At 38.1% G+C, this 23,618-nt stretch overlaps 1 protein-coding gene across 3 annotated transcripts in view; it reads right to left on the bottom strand.

The window, feature by feature from the left end:
• The window catches only part of LOC121890611 (NACHT, LRR and PYD domains-containing protein 12-like), a 79,752-nt gene extending 64,265 nt beyond the window's left edge, over positions 1 to 15,487 (bottom strand). For 2 of the 3 annotated variants that reach the window (XM_042403052.1, XM_042403053.1), the window contains exons 1-2: positions 15,389 to 15,487; positions 14,032 to 14,263 (exon numbers count right to left, since the gene is read on the bottom strand). In XM_042403052.1, the coding sequence (XP_042258986.1) occupies positions 14,032 to 14,263; positions 15,389 to 15,456 (300 nt within the window). In that variant the 5' untranslated portion in view covers positions 15,457 to 15,487. Of the gene's footprint in view, positions 1 to 14,031; positions 14,264 to 15,388 lie in introns of those variants that run through there. The other variant, XM_042403054.1, reaches the window with a different exon arrangement.
• Between the last annotated feature and the right edge of the window lie 8,131 nt (positions 15,488 to 23,618).

Raw genomic sequence — 23,618 nt, 5'->3', positions numbered from 1 at the left:
AATAAATGATGTCACTTTAGAAAACAAAGTTCATGTTTGAAATCATGCAAAGTTTCATAATCTGTTCAGAGCTGAAGAAGGTTTAGAATGTAGAAGTTTAGAAAATGGAAACTCCAAACAGCTGAACCCAACAGGATGCAGGTTAAAGACTTTCAAATACAAACAGTGAAAAAGAGCTCTCATTAATATTAATGACAACATGCTGCTACTTCAATAAAGACGTAGTGACTTCACCTCTTAAACTCTGCAGCTCCACCAGTGACTCCATCTATACAAACTCATGTTGTGCAGCCAAACACAAGTTAAAAATCCACGTGAATATTTCAGATTCTACTCAAGATCCCAACATTTATAATGATATCAAATATGTCAGGATGGATGTTGGGAAAATGGGAGGAAAATGATGTTCAACATATCGACATTATTTACATTTAATGGAATGATGTCGCCATGAAAAAAATCACAGCATCTTGTGTTTAAATATTTCTGTTAATATAAACACTGCACAGCTTCATAATAGTGTTGGAACAAGTAAATACTGGATATTATATTTGTTGCTGTCTGATTGAGGTTTTTGGTTTAAATTTAAAGAACAAAATTTAGAGTGAAGTAGGGCTGGGCAATTAACCGAAAATGTATCAAGACCGACATTAAGAGCCTCTCACTGACTTAATCTTTCTCATGTTGGTTAAGTCGGTTAATAATTTCCCCAATGCGTGCGTTCATGAACTGTCCCTTTAAAACAATACTATGTTGTGTTCAGTCATGTGCCTCCGCCCCGTTCAACTAACGTTAGTGCGAGTTCACTCAAAGCAAGCTGGCACCATGGATGACACAAGCACTAACACTGAGCCAACAAATAGGCCTCAACCTGAGCAGCTTATGACTAAAAAGAATACCGTGTCCGTGGTTTGGACACATTTCAGCTTCAGTGAAGACGACACAGAGCAAAAATAAGTCAAATGTAAAAACTTTGGAAAAACAATTTCAGTGACCAAAGGTAACACCACCAATCTGTTTAATCACTTGGAACACAATCACATTACTGAATATGAAGAGTTCATGGCTCAAAAAAAGAGAGAGACTGACAAACGCTAAAGCGCTTCCACAAAGCAGCTGATGCTAACACAAGCATTTACAAATGCCGCACATTATGCAAAGGATTCGAGAAGATGGAAAGAAATAACTGATGCTATTGCATATTACATCATGAAGGATATGGATCCCATAGCTACTGTGGAACATAGTGGGTTTAAACATCTTGTTAAAACCCTCGACAAAAGATACGCTGTGCCATCGCTAAAATATTTTTCCCAAACAGCGGTGCCCAACATGTACAAAACATGTCGTGAGAAGGTAGCCGCTGAACTCAAATCTGTTCAGTACTTTGTAGGAACGTCTGATATCTGGTCAAGTACAAGGATGGAGCCATACTTGAGCCTTACGTCGCACTACATTGATGATGAATGGAACCTGTGCAACAGATGCCTGAAGACGGCATATTTTGCAGATGATGACACATCAGAAATGATTGCACAGGGCCTGAGAAATATGCTGTCTGCATGGGACCTCATGGAAGAGAACCTCATGACCATTACGACAGACAACAGCACTAATGTCGTCAAAGCTACACAGCTCAATGGACGGACACGGGAGCAATGTTTTGGAAACAGGTTGCACCTGGCAATCGATAGGTAGCACATCAGCTGATCAGACACTATGCTACAGTTGAGCTAGAGCTATCTTTTAGTTCACTTTAAATAAATACTGTGACAATAATAATTAACTATTCATATAGCACTTTTCTTACTGTTACAATGTGCTTCATATTACAATGTTAACTTCACATTACAATGTAAAACAACGCTACAATGACTCATCATTAAAGTAGAAATAAAAATTACTCTAGAAGTCTGTTATTAATCTATTATTAATTAAGTAGCTTTGAATTAAGAGATTTCTCCTCATCTATTATTTTGCTTAAGTTTTACAGTTTGTAAAGTCTTTAGGTATAAGTCAAACCCTCAATAAAATAATAATTCATCTTTTCATGTGTGCGTATTTCAGAAAATGCAACAGAAGATCAACGTGTGCAGCGGGAAATGAGGGTTTGCAAAAAGATTGTCAGTGCTTTTTCCTATAGTTGGAAAAAGAAGAAGGCGCTTGTGAAGGCACAACAAGAGCTGAACCTGCCACAACACAAGTTGAAAACTGCATGTGCCACCAGATGGGGATCAATGCAAATGATGACTGCAAGGATCCTTGAGCAAAAAGCCATCACACAGGTCCTCGCTGATGATGAGAAATCAAGGCAACTTGTTCCATCGTGGGCTGACCTGGATGTCTTAGAGGCTGTCAACAAAGCTCTCTCCCCATTGATGGAGTTCACAGATGCCCTGTCAGGAGAGGAGTATGTGACCATTTCATTTGTGAACTCTGTCCTACACATCCTCCATTCATGAGTGCTGGCTGAGGACGAAGATGACATGGAGCTGACTAAAACAATCAAAACCTGCATCCTTAAGGAGAAGTTCTCAGAACCCATCACAGAAGAGCTACTGGAAGCATACACTTCTGCACACCATGTCCCCACCATTCAGGAAGAAGTCAGAGCAGAGATGATGGAGTCAGCAGCTGCAGTCCACAGGGAAAGTACCCCAGAGAGCACAGAGCCGTCTACGTCTTCATCATAAGCAAAGAAACCAAGGAGGTTATTAGGAAGTTTTTTCAAAGGAAGTGAGGCAACCCTTTCAACTGCACCCACTGTGTCATTTCAGCAAACAGTAGAAGCACAGCTGAGCGGCTACTTGGTGTCTCTCATGCTGGATAGTGAGGAAAATCCACTGGAATGGTGGAGAAAGAATCATGTACACTTTCCCACTAAAAGCAAGGTGGTAAAAAAGTACTTTCGCATGCCAGCCACTAGCTCGCCATCTGAGGGGTTTTCAGTTCAGGAGGAAACATTGTCACATGCCTCAGATACAGCCTGTTGATCCACTGGAGGTGTCTTGTCCAAGCTTTTCTCTTGCTCTTAATCAGCAGTGTTGCATTAACATTTTCACACATGGCGTTATTTAAAATAATTTATTTTGTTTGCAAGAGATGCAAGTTATTATTTTCTACTTTTTTTTTTAGGGAACTTGCTTTTTACTTTAGAACTGTCACATCATATTAATCTCAGCACAGAAATAAAAAATGGTGTCTGACCCCAGAGTCTCCAGTCTACAGTGTGGACTCTCCAGAAAATCACACAGCTGCTTCACGTCACACACGTCGTTATGAGACAGCTCCAGATGTCTCAGATGGGAGGGGTTGGACTTCAGAGCTGAGACCAGAGAAGCACAACTGGTCTCTGACAACCTGCAGGAACTCAATCTGAATAAAGAATAAATGATGTAGATTAAAATCCATTTATAATCCAATCAGATGTGTTCAGGTTTTAAATGTGTAGTTCAACATTACTATGCCCTCATCAATGAGCTTTTCACTAAAATGAGCAGAGTAACTTTGTCATTGTGTTATTGTGGATCATCATGATGTCAGCCTTCTACAGACATCATCCAAATGTCACCACAACATTCAGACACATATTCATGTCAACACTGATTCATAAAAATTACTTTAAACACCTGCATTTAGATCAGTGTGTGTGTGTGTGTGTGTGTGAGAGAGAGAGAGAGATTATTGTGAAGGATCAATATCAATGATCAGACATTATTGTGTAAAAAACATTAAATAATCTAATAAAAGAAATATTTCTCCTTCAGCAAGTAAACTTGATCAATTCAAAACAGATATTAGTTGAGAGGATCTTCTGTATACAGATGTGACTCTTTACCAAAAGTTATAAGCATTCATTTATTTTAACAGCTAACAGTGGACATTTTCTACAGTTTCTTTAAGAATCAGTCATCTTTTATAACTACAGACTAAACTTTGTACAGTAAAAAAATGAAAATATGGAAAAAAGAAAATGAACTTCATGGATGTAAGTTATGTATGTACATAAATTAGGTTCAGTTGTTAAACATTAAGATCAACAATAGTAACAGACAGTCAGTGACCTGACCTGAGAGTCTCCAGTCTACAGTCTGGACTCTCCAGAAAATCACACAGTAGTTTTAATCCTGAGACTTTCAGGTCGTTTCCTCTTACATCCAGATCTCTCAGATGGGAGGGGTTGGACTTCAGAGCTGAGACCAGAGAAGCACAGCTGGTCTCTGACAACCTGCAGAGCCACAATCTGAATAAAGAATAAATGATGTAGATTAAAATCCATTTATAATCCAATCAGATGTGTTCAGGTTTTAAATGTGTAGTTCAACATTACTATGTCCTGATTCATTAGATTAGATTATTTTTTAGTTTGATCATGTTAAAATAACAAAATAAAATATATAGGCAGCAAAACAAAAGAAATAAAAATAACAGCAAACTTACAGTAAGCAACTTAAATAATAACCATTCAATGGAACTTTTCTAGTCCTACCCCTTTTTATAATTTATCAATCAAATCAAAGCCAAAAACATTCAAAACAACACAAGAGAATAAAGATAACTTGCATAGAACCAATAACAACAAACAAAAACAACACAAGTCAAAAAGACACTCTGTACCAAATCATATTATTCCAGACCACCTCTTTGTTCATCCATTCTATATCTGTTCAATATGTTATTTTTAAAGATTTGTTTAAACTTACTTAATGTTCTACATGTTTTCATTTCTTCATTATGGTTGTTCCATAGATTAACTCCCTTTATTGTGATAATAATAATAATAATAATAATAATAATAATAATAATAATAACAATAACAATAATAATAATAATAATATTTATTGAGTTGACTTCCATGAGTTCATTCATAAAATTGATTCATAAAATGCTGCTGAACTCAGTCAAGTCTGAAATTAGAGGATCAATATGAAATCAGACATGTTGAACTAAACCTGTTCATTATTTATTACATGACCTCCTTCTTCCTGTATTTGGTAGTTTAGTAGGTTTGTGTAATTAAAACATGTTACTGGTGGCAGTAATGATTCCTCCTGTCCATACTGACTGTGAAGTGGTCTCTTCCTAACACAGCTACACTGTAGGAAATGAGTTCATAAGTTCAGCTGAAGCTGATATGAGGCTTTGACAGTTTGGTAGACTCCCACTTGATTTGTCTGACTCAAAGTTACAGACTATTTAGTTCAAAATTCCCTCTTTGAGTTATGATCCCTCCACTGTAGCTCAGCAAGGAAACACTGAAGAAACACAAAAATACTTACTTGATATGTGTAACTCAGACTGCTGAAGACTCATATTAGTTTAAACTTTGGAAATCATTTTTACACAGAATAAGACTGTGGATTTTAAATTTAAATTCTACAGATTTGTGCTCAGGGAAATACCAAAATGTATTAACCAAACATGTGAACTTCAGTGAAGGATTTGAATTGAATATATAGAAAAAACTGCCAAAGCTACAGCCAGTGAACTGACCTCAGAGTCTCCAGTCTACAGTTTGGACTCTCCAGTCCAGCAGATAGAGGCTTCAATCTTGAACCAGTCGGACCATCCTTCAGGAGGTTTGCACTCAGGTCAAGCTCTCTCAGATGGGAGGGGTTGGACTTCAGAGCTGAGGCCACAACTTCACAGTGAGTCTCTGAGAGTCCACAGCCAGAAAGTCTGTAATGACACATATATGACAACATATGTTATCATGAAAGAGGACACTTTATATTTACTTCCTGCATTTGATGGCGAAACAGTTTGACATTCCCTATTTTGATTAACATTTGCTCTTCACATCAGTGATTCAGCTCATCTTTTTTAAAAAAAAAAAAAAATTTCTGAGGCATTTTATTCCTTTAATGTAAAGCGACAGTTGAGAGATAACAGGAAACAAGAGGAGAGAGAGAGAGAGAGAGACAGGGAATGACATGCAACAAAGGTCAGTCACCTGAATCAAACCACTGATATTGTGATTATATGACATGTATCTTAACCAGTAGGCTACCAGAGCACTCCCAGTTCAGCTAATCATATCTCAGTGTGCTTGAATGAAACAATAATTCTCATCACTCTCTCTCATAGCTGCAGACTTTTAATCTTTGTTTTGCTTTAATCTTGCAGATGAAGGGAGAGAAAATGGAGTTACATTGAGGCTTCCATAATGTGCTCAGTCTGTCTGTGTGATCTGATCCCATGTCTGTCTCCACAAAGTCAGCATGAGGCATCTTGATAAGAAAAACATTTTTACTGTCCACTATTTTTAATTTTTAATTTGACTGCAGGATATTTTTACTCAGTTCAACTCAGTGAACAGTTACAGTTGAGAAAGATCATCTCTCATTGCTACCTGCTGTTGTCAGGTTCACATCCATAAGCAGCAAAATTTAGTGACAGTTGACAAACACAAATGAAACAAATGGCTTGACAATATCAGACCTGTACATATCAAATATTAATGTAATTCAATATTTAGATGTGCAGGACAGACGACTGCATGATGTTTAGTTGTCAACATTCTTTTCTGAGAATCTGAAAAACTGATTCAGCACAAAAACACAATTAACAAACCAATAAGGTTGAATTATTTTCATCATAATGTCATCAGAAAGATGTTATCAGGGTATCAGCATTAAAATATAACATTGACCTTTAATGTGCATAAGATCTCTTTAAATAGTCTGAATTCTATCATTCTGCTCTTATATATTCATCAGACCTCTGTGCATTTCCTGCTACTACTCTTCTCTACACCAACAAGAGAGAAAACACCTGAGAGTTTCTTTCTGTGACCAACAGAATATGAGAAAGACTTAAAAACAAGACTGTGTAACACGACTTCCCTCTTTAAAAGAAAAAGTTGAATTCATGAGAAATAAAAGGCACTGTTCAACACACTCAGGGGTTTTGTCTCGTATGACCAGTAGTTTACGGAGGCTAATGTAGGTTAATGTTAGCAAACTTTACATATTGTTGTATAACTGACATAATACAACAGGTAGTTCTGACCAAGCAATCTGATTGGTCAACTAGACATTTAGAACGTGCTCAAATCAGCATGACAGCACACTGAAGCTGAAATTATAGTTTCTGCGTCCATGAGGGTCCGCATGACGTAAATTTAATCAACTTGCTCAAATGAATAATGCCTCATCACTCTTATCATATTGCTGGCCAAGTTTTATCTACATTAATGTAAGCTGTTAAAAGTTAAACCCTCTTTTTGTTCATTTAAAGAAGAAACAGAATCCTACATTAAAACATTGTCTACCTCATGCAATAGAAAAGCTGTGAAGATTATAAATTTGTGCTCCAAATTTAATAAACTAATATAATTGTAATGTGTACATTTATTTTTTATATCTTTATTTTCTACTGCACCATTTTCATTTCATATTTATCTGTAATCCCTGGCGTTGTATATTTGTTTGTTCTATATTTCTGTTGTATTACTCCATTTATGTTATCTGTTTGTGATATTGAAGTTGAATTAATAAAAATATCACTCCGCCGTTCATTAGAACTGTAGACCGTTTATGTGTTGTGTTGCTTTGCTAGTGTCTTTGGGTTATTTTGTTTTGTGGGGATCTGCGGTGAAAATCCGGAGCGGAGTTTTGAGTTTTCCTCCTTTTATGTTTGTGAAACTGGATTGAACTGAACTGATTAGGGGTTGTGGGGAAAACAAAACGGACCCTTTACCGAGTGCATTGAACTCTGAGACTGTGGGACGAGTTACACACACACACTGAAAAACCCGAACCCTTCTCCACTCGTTATCGTTAACCGGCTCCCCCATAAACTGTAAAACTGAATCATTTTCCGTTCAGTTGAGTTTATCTCAGCTTCCACTCCGGCATCCTCCATCAGCTGTGCCGGTGAGTCGGTGACACGGAGCTACCAGCTTAAAAATGTCTGTGAAGTTTGCGGACGTAGCAGCTAAATCTGTCCATGGATTTTTTTTCAGCGGATATCTTAGTTACAACAGGATTGAGCTAGCAAAGCAGTTTTGTGTTTATAAATGTCGTATTTATTCAGTTTGGGAAATGTCGCGATCTCTAGAAAGCATTAGCTCAAGTTGGCTGGCTGACTCAACAGGGACTAGAAATCGTCTCTGTTGCTTGGTCGTTACTAAGGGTCAGTCTACTTGCTGGAGTAGTAAACTAGGTTTCATTACATAGGAGTCTAATGGCGTGAGTGATTGTTTTCCAGGTATTAGTCATATCCCTATGTATTTCCATAGAAACGGATATAACACAAGAAAAAAGTTTTTTTTATTTTTAGAGCGAACTGCCTCACAATATAAATACATTTTGTTTACATCTTTTATTTTGTTGGTAAATGTTGTATAATCGCAATATTACCCTCGAGGGTGTGATTTACCGTCATTGTTGACACGACAGTGATGCGGTAAGCATCACGTGTAATATCAATTACTGAATCAGTTTGGTGATTTGCTGATCCCTCGTGCTCACTATGAAATGACTCAGAAACCCTTAAGAAAAAAAATGATGATGAAAGCAAATCTCTCTGACTTCAGAAATCACCTTTGGAAAATGATACAGATCTTATTTTAAATTCTTAATCATAGCAGTAAAAACAGTGTCTGTCTGATTATATATTATTTGCAGAAGCTTCTCATGTAATAATAACTTCACTACATTCACTGATAGCTGTAAAATACTGATATATGTTCTGTAATAAAACCTCAACCACAACCTCTAAAGTCCTTCATTTGTTTTACCAGGTTTGAATGACGCCTCCGTCACCCAAAGGAAGATAAATAGAAGAAAAGACGGTAAAATCCAATAATTACTAGAAATAAATAGATTAACTGAATGACTTTGAACTGACTGAATTTGAAACAGCTCAAGAACATCTGAGATTAAATATAACTGACATATTATTTCAGCTATGAACAAGTAGAGCACTATTTTAACAATAATAAGAATTTTATATTATTTATATTTGAAGAACTAAACTACTAATCTGCACTGATTTATGATGTTAATCACATCTGGACTTACAGAGCCTTTCTGCAGTTCCTCACAGCTGGGATCAGTCTCAGTCGTCCCTCCTCTGATGTGTTGTACTTCATCAGGTCCAACTCATCCAGAACCTCCTCTGACATCTGCAGCATGTGGGCCAGAGCTGAGCAGTGGATCTCAGAGAGTTTCTTCTCTGATCTGTTCTCTGACTTCAGGAACTCTTGGATCTCCTGATGTACTGAGAGGTCGTTCATCTCCATCAGACAGTGGAAGATGTTGATGCTTCTGTCAGGAGAGATATCCTTAGTGTTCATCTTCTTCAGGTTGTTGATGACTCTCTGGATGATTTCTGGACTGTTCTCTGTCTGACCCAGCAGGCCTCCTAAGAAACTCTGGTTGGACTCCAGAGAGAGGCCATGAAGGAAGCGAGCAAACAGGTCCAGGTGGCCGTTTTCACTTTGGAGAGATTTCTCCATGGCTTTCTTCAGGAAGTCATCCAGGGATGAGTAACTGTAGTATTCTCCCAGGAAGTCCTTCAGTACCTCTGTGTTGCTGCTGGTGTAACAGTGGTACATGTAGACTGCAGCCAGAAACTCCTGAACACTCAGATGAACAAAGCAGTAAACTGTTTTCTTGAAGATCCCATTCTCTCTTCTGAAGATCTTTGTACAAAATCCTGATAACACCGAGGCCTCTGTGACATCAAGACCACACTGCTCCAGATCTTTTTGGTAGAACATGATGTTTCTCTCCTGCAGTTGTTCAAACGCCAGCCTCCCCAGCTTCAGAAGAAGTTCCCTGTCAGCCTCCATCAGCTCCTGTGGACTCGTCTCATGTCCTTCATCATACTTGTTCTTCTTCCTCTTTGTCTGAAGCAGCAGGAAGTGTGAGTACATGTCAGTCAGGGTCTTGGGCAGCTCTCCTCTCTGGTCTGTAGTCAACATGTACTCCAAAACTGTAGCAATGATCCAGCAGAAGACTGGGATGTAACACATGATGTGGAGGCTCCTGGATGTCTTGATGTGTGAGATGATTCTGCTGGACAGCTCTTCATCTTCATTACTGAATCTCTTCCTGAAGTACTCCTCCTTCTGGTCGTCAGTGAAGCCTCGTACTTCTGTTACCCTGTTAACACATGTAGGAGGGATCTGATTGGCTGCTGCAGGTCGGGAAGTTATCCAGATGAGAGCCGAGGGAAGCAGATTCCCCTTGATGAGGTTTGTAAACAGCACCTTGACTGATGACTGCTGTGTGACATCAGACACGACCTCCTTCCTGTTGTTGAAATCCAGTGAAAGTCTGTTTTCATCCAGGCCATCAAAGATGAACAAAACTTTACAGTCTTTAGAGTCGAGCTTCTCTGCTGTGACCTTCTTTAATGTTGGATGGAACTTATGGATCAACATGAGGAGACTGTACTGCTCATCTTTGATCAAGTTCAGCTCCCTGAATGAAAGTGGAATCACCAGACTGACATCCTGGTTTTTCCAGTCCTCTGCCCAGTCCAGAGTGAACTTCAGCACTGAGAAGGTTTTTCCAATGCCAGCGACACCGTTCGTCAGAACGACTCTGATGTATTTCTGTTTGTTAGGTAAGGGTTTAAAGATGTCGTGACACTTGATTGGAGTGTCATGGAGGGTCTTCATCTTGGAAGCTGCTTCAAGCTGCCTCACCTCATGTTGGGTATTAACGTCTTCACTCCGTCCCTCTGTGATGTAGAGCTCAGTGTAGATATCATTGAGGAGGGTTCTTTCATCTTCATCAATTCCTTCAGTCACTTCTTGACATCTCAACTTCAGACTGTTCTTATAATCTGAAACATCCTGCAGACCAGTTTCTGCTGAAAGAGAAGGAAAATATAGATTTGAACATCTATCAGTGTGTTTACATGCACTTACATAACCAGGTTACTCAGAGAAACCAGGTTATGTGGGTAATCTGGGAACATGTTAACATGCACAGTAGAAACCTGGTTACTGTAAATCTGTGTGTACAAGCAGCCAATCAGTGATCAGATTTCTCCTCTACACTGACCTTATTCTCAAAGCATGACTTTCTTATTTTATCAGTATTAGTGATAGAAGACGTTTGTTAGTCCTGACTTTTTCGTCTGTTTTGCTTTGTGTGTCTGAGTCAGAACTTTTCCTCACAACATGAATGAGTCTGAATTCAACAAACAGTGAAATGTTAAATGGTGGAAACCAACTTATTTAGACTTCTAGAGGACACTTTGTGTTAGTTTAAGTTTTAGTTGGACTTTAAATACAAGAATAAATCACTGTGTAACGATCTCTCCTTTCATTCAGCTGCTCCACTTTCCCATCTACAGCATTGTGTTTTATTACATGTTATGTATTTACAGTGGCGTGTTCTATGTAAAACATTGGTGGGGCACCAACTACTTCAATAAATAGGCTGCATAGCAGGAAAACTACAGTACTTGCTCTTAATCCTGATGTGTTTGTTAAAGACGACACGGATCCAAAAAACACTTTTAACAACAAAGTGGCTTCTAGCAGGTCTGTACACACATACAGAGAGAGAGAGAGAGAGAGAGAGAGAGAGAGAGAGAGAGAGAGAGAGAGAGAGAGAGAGAGAGAGAGAGAGAGAGAGAGAGAGAGAGAATGAGTGAATGAGTGAGAGAGAGTGTGTGAATGAGTGAGAGAGAGAGAGAGAGTGTGTGAGTGAGAGAGAGAGAGAGAGTGTGTGAGTGAGAGAGAGAGAGAGAGAGAGAGAGAGAGTGAATGAGTGAGAGAGAGAGAGAGAGTGTGTGAGTGAGAGAGAGAGAGAGCAAGAGTGTAAATGAGTGAGAGAGAGAGAGAGCAAGAGTGTGAATGAGTGAGAGAGAGAGAGAGAGTGTGTGTGAATGAGTGAGAGTGTGTGTGTGTGAGTGAGTGAGAGAGAGTGTGTGTGTGAATGAGTGAGAGAGAGTGTGTGTGTGAGTGAGTGAGAGAGTGTGTGTGTGAGTGAGTGAGAGAGAGTGTGTGTGTGAGTGAGTGAGAGAGTGTGTGTGTGTGAATGAGTGAGAGAGTGTGTGTGTGAATGAGTGAGAGAGTGTGTGTGTGTGAATGAGTGAGAGAGTGTGTGTGTGAATGAGTGAGAGAGAGAGAGAGAGAGAGAGGCCTAAATAAATCAACAGGTAGTTCTGATCGATCGATCATCTGATTGATCAACTAGACATTCAGAACGAGCTTGAATCAGCATGACAGCACACGTAGCGGCGCTCAAATGAAAGAAGCCTCATCAGTAAACATTCACTCTGCAGTGCATGTGGAACTCGTCTCACAGTCTCAGAGTTCAGTCCACTCAGTAAAGGGTCTGTTTTGTTTTCCCACAACTCCTAATCAGTTCAGTTCAATCCAGTTTCACAAACATGAAAGAAAGACAACTCAAAGCTCTGCAGTTCCCCCACAAAACAAAACAAACCAAAGACGCTAACAAAGCAACACAGTACATAAAATAAAGCCAGCAGAAGCGTCAGATAGGTCGGACCACCGTGTTTAACTACATATCTTCAAAAGTTACAGTTACGACTGAAAATGGCAACAGAAAAAAACAAGTTTGCCACGTTCACAGATCTCCACAACTCAATCAACCACCAGTCATCTACCCGGAAGTGACTGTTGTTGTTAGCGTGACGTCACAGACTGTAGTTCTAATGAACGGCGGAGTGATATTTTTACTGATGAGGCTTTTTTCATTTGAGCGCGGCTACGTGTGCTGTCATGCTGATTCAAGCTCGTTCTAAATGTCAAGTTGACCAATCAGATTGCTTGGTTGAAACTACGTGTTGTATAATAACTCATAACTCATGTAATAATGTATGAAATGTATGTGACACTGCTTTTCAGATTCCTTCTCCTAACTTACCTTTTCGTCCTGAGGGGGAGTTTTGTAAACGCTGCACCAGATCCTTCCTGTTGATCTTTTCTAAAACCTTCTTGGTCAGCTGCAGAGCTCCATGATCCTGATGTTTCTGTACCATTAGATCCACTGTTTCCCGCCTTCCTGCTTTCTCCAGCTGAGCCACTGGGATGTGTTTAAAGCCCTCCAGGTTGTCATCCTCCTTCAGGAACCACTTGAACTTCTTAAACTCATCCTCTATTAAGTCTTCCAGAGTATTCAAGAGCTCCTCTTTAAGTTTCGCCATTATGCCCCCCTGCTGAAAATAAGAAACATTTTAAACAGGAAGGACATGTATTCAGTTCTCATCTCATGACACTTTACCAGTATGACTTCTGTACATGTGCATGTTAAATGTAAATCATCTACTGCTTGAACAAACACGTCACAACTTTGGTTATTTTCATAGTTTCAGTCTTTCATCACTGCAAAACTCATTATATCCACATTATCACCTGAATTCTAGCTGAATACATTTACATCCTCTGTGAGGAAGCAAACAACAAACTGAAGCCACGTTCCAAGTGTGAAGCTTTTGATGTCTGTATTTCATATCAGATGAGTATATCTCATTTTTATTGTTGCACTGTTGGTGGGCAGTATCATGTTTTTATGAAGTGCTGCCCTCTGCTGGTATTACAGCACATTTAAGGATAAACTTTTCTATTTTTACGTCACATAATCTCTGAACAAGACATTGTTGAAGGATGAACCCTCTTACTGCCTTTCTTGGAATGATCTTCCATTATACAATTTTTTAAAATGATCTATATTTTTTACAATATATGTGCCCTTGCTCACAGTTGGCCCAACATAGAATAACTATTTTCTAACCATCCAATGTCAGCACTATGACCCCTTCAGACATAGAATCAGTAATATAGGTGGCGTCGTGAATGCATAACTAAAAGAGCACTCCACTGATTCAGCACTGCTTTCCTATAACAGCTGGAGAGTTCCTACTTCAGCAAATCATTTAATTGCTTTTAGATCAAGTTTAGTAACAAGTTTTATATTTAATTCAATGTAAAGAATCTGGGAACAATTTGGTCAATTTTCAAGTCAATCTGAAAAACCAGAAAACTAAAATCAACAAACAAAACTTTGGGAGAAGCTAGCTACCTAACTGGCTAACTGGTACCTGCAGTCCAGGTCTGGTTCTGGATCTTTTTCCACACTGGGGACAGGAGGAGTCTCCTGATGGAGCAGACTGGTCCCAGTATGAGCTGATGCACTGTCTGCAGAACCAGTGTCCACAGCTGGTAGAGACTGGATCCTTCAGGACGTCCTGACACAAAGAACAGCAGGACAGCTGCTCCTCCACAGAAACACCCCTCCTCTTCCTCTTCCTCTTCCTCTTCCTCTTCCTCTCTCTGTGGACATGAACACATTCTTTATGACACATGACATTAGTGGCGGCCAACCGACAGCTCACAAGTTGATGCAACTCTTTCCCTCCATAAACAGTCCAGACTGTCAGTATTTGGACAGTTACACAGTTTTTTGTTCTTCAGGCTCTGAGCTTCAACACATTCAGTTTCAATAATATAATATATATTATTATTACAAGGGTTCAAAAGTAATTAGACAGACACAACAATGTGGCAGCAAAGGCAGAGAAGAAGAAGAAGAAGAAGAGTGCAAACTAGTAAACATGGATGTAAACAATGCAGGATTTAAATTACCAGCTTCAAAAATCGACTTTGCAAATGTTTCATGAGGAGGGAAATGGATTCAACACATTTGTTAGACCACAAGGATTCACACAATGTGTTTTGGCTCCTTTAAGCTTCTATGAGACATTAAAAGTCAGAAAAAATAAACAGGAGGCAACTGAGCAAAACAGAAAAGTCCACTTGTGAAAAATAACAGACTGCTGCTCTTTAGTCTTGTGTTGTGGTACTGAACAGAGAGCTCTGCTAAATATCTTCATAATGCATCTTTTCATTTGTGTTTCTCTCTCTCACTGTTTCTGCTATAATCTCTCTCCCTCTGTGTCAGTGTCATACAACAGTTTTACACATTTGACTTTTCCCAAAGGTTAAATGTCAGACTCAGTTTCCTCTGCTGCAGTGGTCAGTCTGCAGTGATAAATCAGCTGCAGCAGGCTGTTTGTATACATTTACATTACTTCCTCCCATATTTTGTGTCTTTGAACAGGAACACGTTAAGACACATTTTACCTTCACAAAACCCCGGTGCAGTCCTTTAGTAAATAAGGAGACACAATGTGACTTGTTACTAAATCCTTAGTAAATATCACCCTGGGTTACCTGCTACTACTTTAGATTGTTAGACTGGAAAATCAAATAGCAACAGCAGCCCTGTCTCTGTCTCTGGTTAACATGTACATGAAGATCTGTTCTAGATTACAGCTGAATGGAAGCTAGTTCATTATTTCTTTCCACTGTGTTTCCTTCATATCTACACAACAACCTTAATGAAACCGTCTCACTGAATCATCTTCAGGTCAGTTTACAGTAGAAACAGTCTCTTACTTTGTGTCTGAGGGTCCAGGTTCATTACTGAAGCCTGGAGGGTCATCGTTGGACCGGTCACTCTTCATAGACAGACAGCTGGATATCAGAGACTCTGCTCTCTGTCTGCGGAAACAACAACTGTTTTACACACATCATTAGTTCTTGTAAAGAGCAGATGTAAGATGAAACATGGCTCAGAGTCATGATTTAATAATGACAACAAATGGTTATGTTCATGTCTCCTTCTGCATGTTCTAAACATTTTATCTACAGCTGCAAACTGAATATATTTGCATGAAGAGTTTTTAACATCTACATGTTTGAGAACACAAAGTCTGACATGTGGGATGTGAAAATGCCAAATGATAAAAAATGACCTTTATATAAGAGTTTATTTAGTAACAGTTAAACTAAAGGCACTGCTGCCTGATGCTGGGCTGTTAGATTAACTTGTTCATGTCTAGAAAGCAAATAAAACAATCTGTCCTCTGCAACTTGTATTAAATATTGATTGAAGCAACTAATAAACATTTCAGAACAGCAATCAAGCACAAAATTAAAGCTATAAACAAAGAAATAATACAGTCGATTCTCAAACATCAAAAACATCAGTGACTGAATTAAAAAAAAAACAGAATTATAAAAGAATATTGTTGTAATGTAAGTTATCAAATGACATTAAAAACTGAATCATCTTCAGGTCAGTTTACAGTAGAAACAGTCTCTTACTTTGTGTCTGAGGGTCCAGGTTCATTACTGAAGCCTGGAGGTTCAGGTTTAGACCGGTCACTCTTCATAGACAGACAGCTGGATATCAGAGACTCTGCTCCATCCTCCTCTTCCTCCAAATCATTCATCTTCTGGAGTCTGAGAGGTAAACCAGTAACACTGGAGAGAGACACACAGGGAAGCATAATAATAACAATAACAACAATAATAATAATAGAAATATGACTAATAATAATAATAATATCAGGTGTGGGTATGAAGCAGGACCACGTCAGCACGATGTCCCCGCAGCCACGGTCCACAGAAGCACCGCCGTCACTAACTAGTTAGTAGCTTCTTATTAGTTTGCATCACTTTAACTACAACCATGTGTGTTTTCCAGCATCACAAAGATAAACTTTGACTCTGGTTTAAATCCAACAAACAGACTTCAGTTAACATCTGATGCCTAAAATACACTAGAAGACTTTGAAATGACTTTGAAAAGACTTTTAAAAGCCTAAAGTTTGACACTCTCTCACATCTAAAGACAATGTGTCTTAAGTTACTGAGTTTTTAGTCACATTCTAAGATTTTGCAAAGACTGGGGATCTTGCAGGATCACTATTTACAAGACTACAACTAGATTCCTTTGAGATTATTTCCCATCTTGCTCCGCGAGAAAATTTACAAGAAAAAGTGTTCAACAATGGAGCAGAAACAGAAGCCAGTGTGTGTGCAGTGGTTTGTTCTGAAAAACCAACCAAAAGAAAATGTTAATGAATTAATTCAGTTATAAGTGAACAACTGTGAAGAGAAACAACAGACACGACACGCTGATTGTTCCTCTTATTAACTCATCTTCATTTTACATCTTTGTCACAAATAAAATGATATTTTGGTTAAGTTTTCTGAGATCATATCAGCTGAGACAATCACATTTCAAAAGGTGTCGTCCTGTATTTTTACAACTTTAAAACAGCTCCATAGTTTATACAGCTGCCCACAGAAACCACCTTCAACCATTAACTATCTGGACACTTTCAGCCGCTGGATGTTGGAGTATTTCTGTTTGGAAACCTGCAAACTGCATGAAATACAGTAGAAACAGCAGCAGCCTGGATAATTATACAAGGCAGAAAGTCACAGGTTTAACTCCTCCAACTGGCCTGAAATCATGTTTCAAAAAAAACAGTAAATAAACTGCAGATACACTGCAGCTGACAGAAAGAGGAGGTCATATTATACAGAGAAATATGAGTTTTTTCTGGGTGAATAAATGTTCATGTGACTTATAAAAAAGGAAGCTAAAGGTCAACGAGAATGCTGAGCTTTAAAGTTTCATCAGGAGTCATTAATAAAACCATCAAACACATCATGTTAGGAAAGTAGTTTAAACACACACACAAAGGGCGACCATTTACTGCATACTGCCGATAGAAACTGAGTACAATCAGCCACCGTCAGTAATCAACACAAACACATATTAGACTGTCAAACCAATAACTAACAGCAGTCAGCGTCAGACAACCTTATCATACTTTCACAGCTACCTGCTGTTTCTGTAGTGGTGACAAAATGTTAAAGATGTACATAGTAGCAGTGAATTAAACTGAAACTCCCTGCGCTCTCCGGGGAAAGTATTACGCCAAACTTCCTCTAATAAATATGACATATTAACAATTCCTTACGTGTCCGCAAAAACACATCATTCTAGAAACACAAGATAAAAGGCGTCATATGTCGACAGTCTTCTTGTCAACTCGGCATTAATTTAATCCATAAAGATAAACTATTTGTGTACAAACTTTACATTTTGGATTTTGTCGCCTCAACTCGCCACCAGCCTCCGTTGGTTAGCTGCACTATTTTAGTGGGAGAAGACGGTGGGAATGAGAGGCGAACAGTTTCAAGAATTACATTTCTCACTAAAATACGTGCTGGACGGTGGATCAGATACACGCAGAATTAAACACCGACTCGTAACATTGTTAATTCACCGTCCATCGTGTGTGACGGTATTTGAGGATTTATTTCGGTCGTTACAGTCACTTTGCTGCTTCACGTTTGGTGCTGGACTACGGAGAGCCCCTGGGGTCACATGGTAGAAAAAAACTCGATGTGTAAATCCGTGCTGGACAGAGCGCACCTTCACTATTTGCATGAGCCAAAACTAAAGACTCAGGATAATATTAAACATGTTTGATTTGATCGGAACGTCAAGACGAGATAAAGACTGAGTTGAGACGCTCGGACTGAGTTTTTTGACCACCTTACACCAAACGGCGGAAATGACGGGAGCGCCACAACTCTGGCAAAACTCTCATGATTTTATTCCGACATTGGAAATTTGTCTGCGACAGTGACATCTTTTGAAAAGTCGTTTGGTGTGAGGCCGACATGAGTCCTTCTTTACTGACTTCTCTCTATTTTAACCGAACCAGCGTTACGTCACTGTGAGGACGCAGAAACCAGGAAAAGAACAAAGGAAACAACGTTTGAAGACGTCAACGCTGTAATTTCATATTTTTCTGACACAATTTAATCAACTAAACAATGAATCAGAAAAATAATCATCAGATTGATCAATAATGACAGTAATCATTATTTACAGCTCTAATATTAACACTCACCCTGCCTCAGACTGTTTTCCTCCTTCTGCTCTGTTGACTTTTAAATGGAGTCTGAAGAACAGACTGAATACTTTCACCTTTACTATCTACCTGTTTGCTCCACCTTTCTTTACTGGAAGTCACGTGTGTGTGTGTGTGTGTGTGTGTGTGTGTGTGTGTGTGTGTGTGTGTGTGTGTGTGTGTGTGTGTGTGTGTGTGTTTCAGATTTAGGATCAGTTAATTGGGGACAGAAACCATCTCTCTGTATAAAACAAGGAATCTCTGTCTGTCTGTATGTTTGTTCTTCGTATATCATATATCTGAAGCAATTTCACTCCACTGGCACTTTAGTGATTTTATCAACAAGATAACAAAATAAAGCAACTGCACAGAAATAACGGAATAATGCTTAAAATATAAATAAGTGGCTTAATGGGGTTTCAGTGCATCCATGTGAAGTCGTTAACATACTGTCCTATTTCATCTGAACCAGACATCACACTTAAGGAAGAAGTTCTGTCACATATTGTAAGAATAAAGTGGTTTGTATGTTTAGAAGAGGACATGGTTTAATAACGGTCATAAAGATAATATATATTTATATAATTATGATTTTAACAGAGTGCTCACCTGGACTTTTATTTTATTATATCCATCACATCTGTTATATTTCACTTTCATATTTTGATCATCATCGTCAAGTATTGACTGTATATAGTGTTACATATGTATCTACATTGTGTAAATGATCAATATACAATTCATTTTAACATACATGGACAATGTGTCCAAACAACCCACAGTGGAAATATGAAAGAGTAAAGGAGGCCGATTCTGCATCTTGAGACAGTCGTCTATAGAGTCTGAGCAGTAAACACTAGTGGAAACAGCGTCACATTGTGCCCCAAAAATATGTTATCACGTTATTTTCCCTCTCACATATCAAAGTGTCATTTTCCAGAAGTATTTTCTAGCTGACAGAAGCTGCTGCCTGGACTTCAGCCTGATATGACCTGTATGACCTCATCATCAAAATACTTTAAACCTGATGTCTTCACATTATTTTGTATGCAAACAGGTCAGTTGTGGATGTGGCCTGCTGTGACTGCAGGCTCAGTCACCAAAGACTTCAGTTTGTATTGTATTATTATTATTTTATTGTATAATCTGAACTGTGTATTAAATAATATTTAAACATTGGAAATGAAACATGAAAGGGAACAATTGCTTCTTAAAATATAAAAATATTTCAGTCTGTTGAGGCTTAAATTAAACTCACAGTCACTTAGTCTCCATTTATTTGTTGTATAAAATTATTATTGAATTCACTTGATAACTTTATTGGTTGATTTAACAATGAAAATGCATCTTAATAAACATATTAATGTTAGTTAAAAAAATAGCATGCAGCACATCATACTACATTGTCAGCTACTATTTAAAATATGCGACACAGAAACACATCATACAAGACATATAAAGCAATAAATTGGGAAACATTAATGTTAATATAAATTTAGACACTAATAGAAACATGAAGAACAGAAGCACAGACATGAAAAGCACAAATAGTTCATAAGATCCTGAACAATAATCACTGTGACTGAATTAAACATCAACTTGTAACAGTCAATCTAAAATAAACACTCACATGACTACAATGAGTGTTCTAACTTTACAACCCATCAGATCAATATTGTCATCAATCGCCTTTTAATTTCACTCCAGACTGAAAAGCGAAGTGTGCATTTATATGATTAGATTATTTGATATTTAAACGGTAAAACGTTTTCTTACTCCACTTCCTGTTTTGTTAGTTATGCTGCTCTTCTGTCATGTCTTAATCTCTTACCTGGAAACTTATTTATCACAAGTTGACAGTTATTGATCACCTCTTTGCTTTGGGACTTAAGTTGTCTCATTTTATACAACAAAAGTAGGTGATCAATCATCTTTCTGTTCTTTCTGTTTATTGAGTTTGAGAGAGAGAAGTTGTTAATGACCAATTTAGGTTAAAAGCAGATGCTGTAAGCTTTTAATGGCCTTTAAATCACAGTGTTATTGTTAGTTACAGATGTGGAAGTTATGTATATAGTGAAGTTATTGGAAGTGATTTGCTGTTAATTGCCATGATTGCACTAAACTATAATGATGTGTGGTGAATGGTGAGGCAGGAGCTGTATGACATGCAGGTGTTACCAGTTAAGGCTCGGTGTGCATGTTATCTTTATTAGTAAAGTTAAATACCATATTCTTGTAAAATCTATAGTTAGATCTAATAGTTATTATACATCTCAACTTTTCTTTATGTTGTGCATAGTAGTAATGAAAGATAATTTACATTATTATATGATTTGATTGATAGTGGTTGAACTACTCTTTGCTACTCGTTATTTTTCATCACTTTGGCTGATAAGTTAAATTAGTGATAATTTCCTCAATAACGTGCACAAGAGTATTATTATTTGCAGTTGTTTCACTCGCTATATATTCCTTTTATATGTGTTTCAGAAGCACACACCCTCCTATCCTCATACACCTTTAAATGAGGCAACAATGAAGGTTCAAGTTCAAGTGGAAATGACCAAGTTTGTCATTTAACCGCTAAAACTAAGAAACAGTGACTAATCAGACGTCCTGCAGCGATTCCTCTCTTCACATCAGCAGTTAGTAACCTTGAGATAACCTTCAGATAACCTTGAGCAACAACAAATCTGCCAGTCTTGAAGATTGCATGCTGTTATTTGTCAGCAGAGGGAATGCTAACTGTTAGCTTGTGGACGACAGAGTAACATCAGACAGCTTGATGATCCCTGACTGTTCCAGGATCAGCAGCTTGGACAGCGGTTGTGTCTCTTTGCTGCAGAATGTTGTAATGATCCACCTGAGCTGTACAGGAGAGCAGGAGGAGGAGAGAGACTGGAGACTCTCAAACCTTTATCACACATCAACACATTATTTTACACCAAATACCTTTTCAGTTGACTGTAGCTTTGATGTGATTCAGAAGACTCCAGAGAGATGAATCAAGCCACCGAGGCTGAAATGTTGCTTAACAGGTTAACTGTTGACAGCATGAAGCAAAGAAACACACTGTATTAAAAACACAACAAGCACAGATCAGAAACACCTGCAGCTTCATCAAATTCCTGCTTTACAAAGAAAAACACACCTGCCAGCTGTTATTTAGCTGCACTGTACATAGACAAAGTCCCAGCCATAAGTATCTGTGCTGTATGTGTCAGAGCAGGACTGACTAACATTTATCAGTTAGACTCAACAACATGAACAGTGACGCTGATCAGAGAGTGAAATCTAACGCTGCATTTTACATGTGAAAGCAGAACTGCTCCAAGTATCAAAAACACCTCACTGATATTCATTATTAACATTACACAGGACAACCTGATATTTATTGATCAGCATTGATCACAGAGACACACTGGTACAACTAAATATTAAAGTGAACACAGACTGAGCTGTCTGACCTTAAACCAGATGATTTGTTCTCACCTTCCTCTGAAGAAAAACATCCACCATTTTATTCAAATCCAAGTCGGATTCATTTTCCAAATGACAGAACTGAGATGTTTTCTTGGTTTTTCTCTCCTGATACTGACTCTCAGTACTCAGAGTATCTGCTGATACTGAGTACCGATCAATACCACTGCTCTCTTTTTCCCCAAATTACAATCTGTAAACCTGATTGGGATCATTTTAATGTGAGAACATGAGGTCAGAGATGCTGTGGCAGTAAAAACTGAGTCAGCAGCTGCTGAGACTGAATGAATGTTGAAAAACCAGCCACAGTTTGTGACCAGTAATAAGAATAAAAACTAAAGTGAAACTATTTCATTCATTCATCATCATTTATCATTAATGACTTATTATGGCAGCTTGAATCTGCTGAAAATACATTTTATTTTGCTTTATTTTCTGACTGGAATAATAAGACAAGAATCAGAGTCAGAACTGATCAAATCTTAAAGCTGGACTCTAACGAGGAGCTTCTTCTGTGAAATAAACAGAGGTGGAGGAAGTATTCAGATCAATTACTCAAAAGTATCAATACTACAGTGAAAAAATACTCTGTTACAAGTTCAAGTCCTGCATTTGTAAAATCTAAATCTGAAAAGTAAAAATAAGTGAAATAAATGTAGTGGAGTAAAAAGTATAAAGTGTTATTAAAATGTGTGTACTGAGGTAAAGTACAAGTACCTGATGATTGTAGTAAAGTACAGTACTTGAGTAAATGGACCAGTGGAAATAAAGAAAACAAAGATGATGGTTTGATGTTTTACTTCAACACTGAATCTAATCCAGCTGCTGCAGCAGTTTTACAACTTTAAAGCTACTTAAGAGGAAATATAAGGTGGAAACTGGATTAGAAGAGGTTCATAAAATGTCAAAGCTTCCTGTTTCACAGCTGATATTTATGTAGATTTATTGGAGTTGTGTCCATGTCACAGGTTTGAACCCAGCTTGTCTCCCTGTGAGACAAAAACACATTGTTGTATGCTTGAGTGTCAGCTCGTTGTTGATGCAGCAGCACCACCTGCTGTCCAAACCAACAAACTACCTGCTACTGTCCACAAGAATACATTACAACCACAATCAATATTTCATTCACTAACACATGAAATATTATCCAGGGTAGAGCTGCTAACGGTTGTGTTTTTAACATTTTACAATAAGTTACCAAAGAAAAAGCAAATTACAAATCCTGATAATTGATGAATTATTAATAAGTACTTCCTGAATAACTGTGAATGAAGGAATATACACTCACTGAGCACTTTATTAGGAACAGCACACTAATACTGGGCAGGGCCTCCCTTTGCTCCCAAAACAACCTCAATTCTTGGTTGCATGGATTCCACCAGATGTTGTTTTTCTGGTTCCAGCAGAAATAACGACAACATAAAAGC

Source organism: Thunnus maccoyii, chromosome 23 (genome assembly GCF_910596095.1).
Source record: "Thunnus maccoyii chromosome 23, fThuMac1.1, whole genome shotgun sequence".
Lineage (NCBI taxonomy): Eukaryota > Metazoa > Chordata > Actinopteri > Scombriformes > Scombridae > Thunnus > Thunnus maccoyii.
The sequence above is the reverse complement of the archived record's forward strand: the minus strand, read 5'-3'. Positions and strand labels throughout refer to the sequence as shown.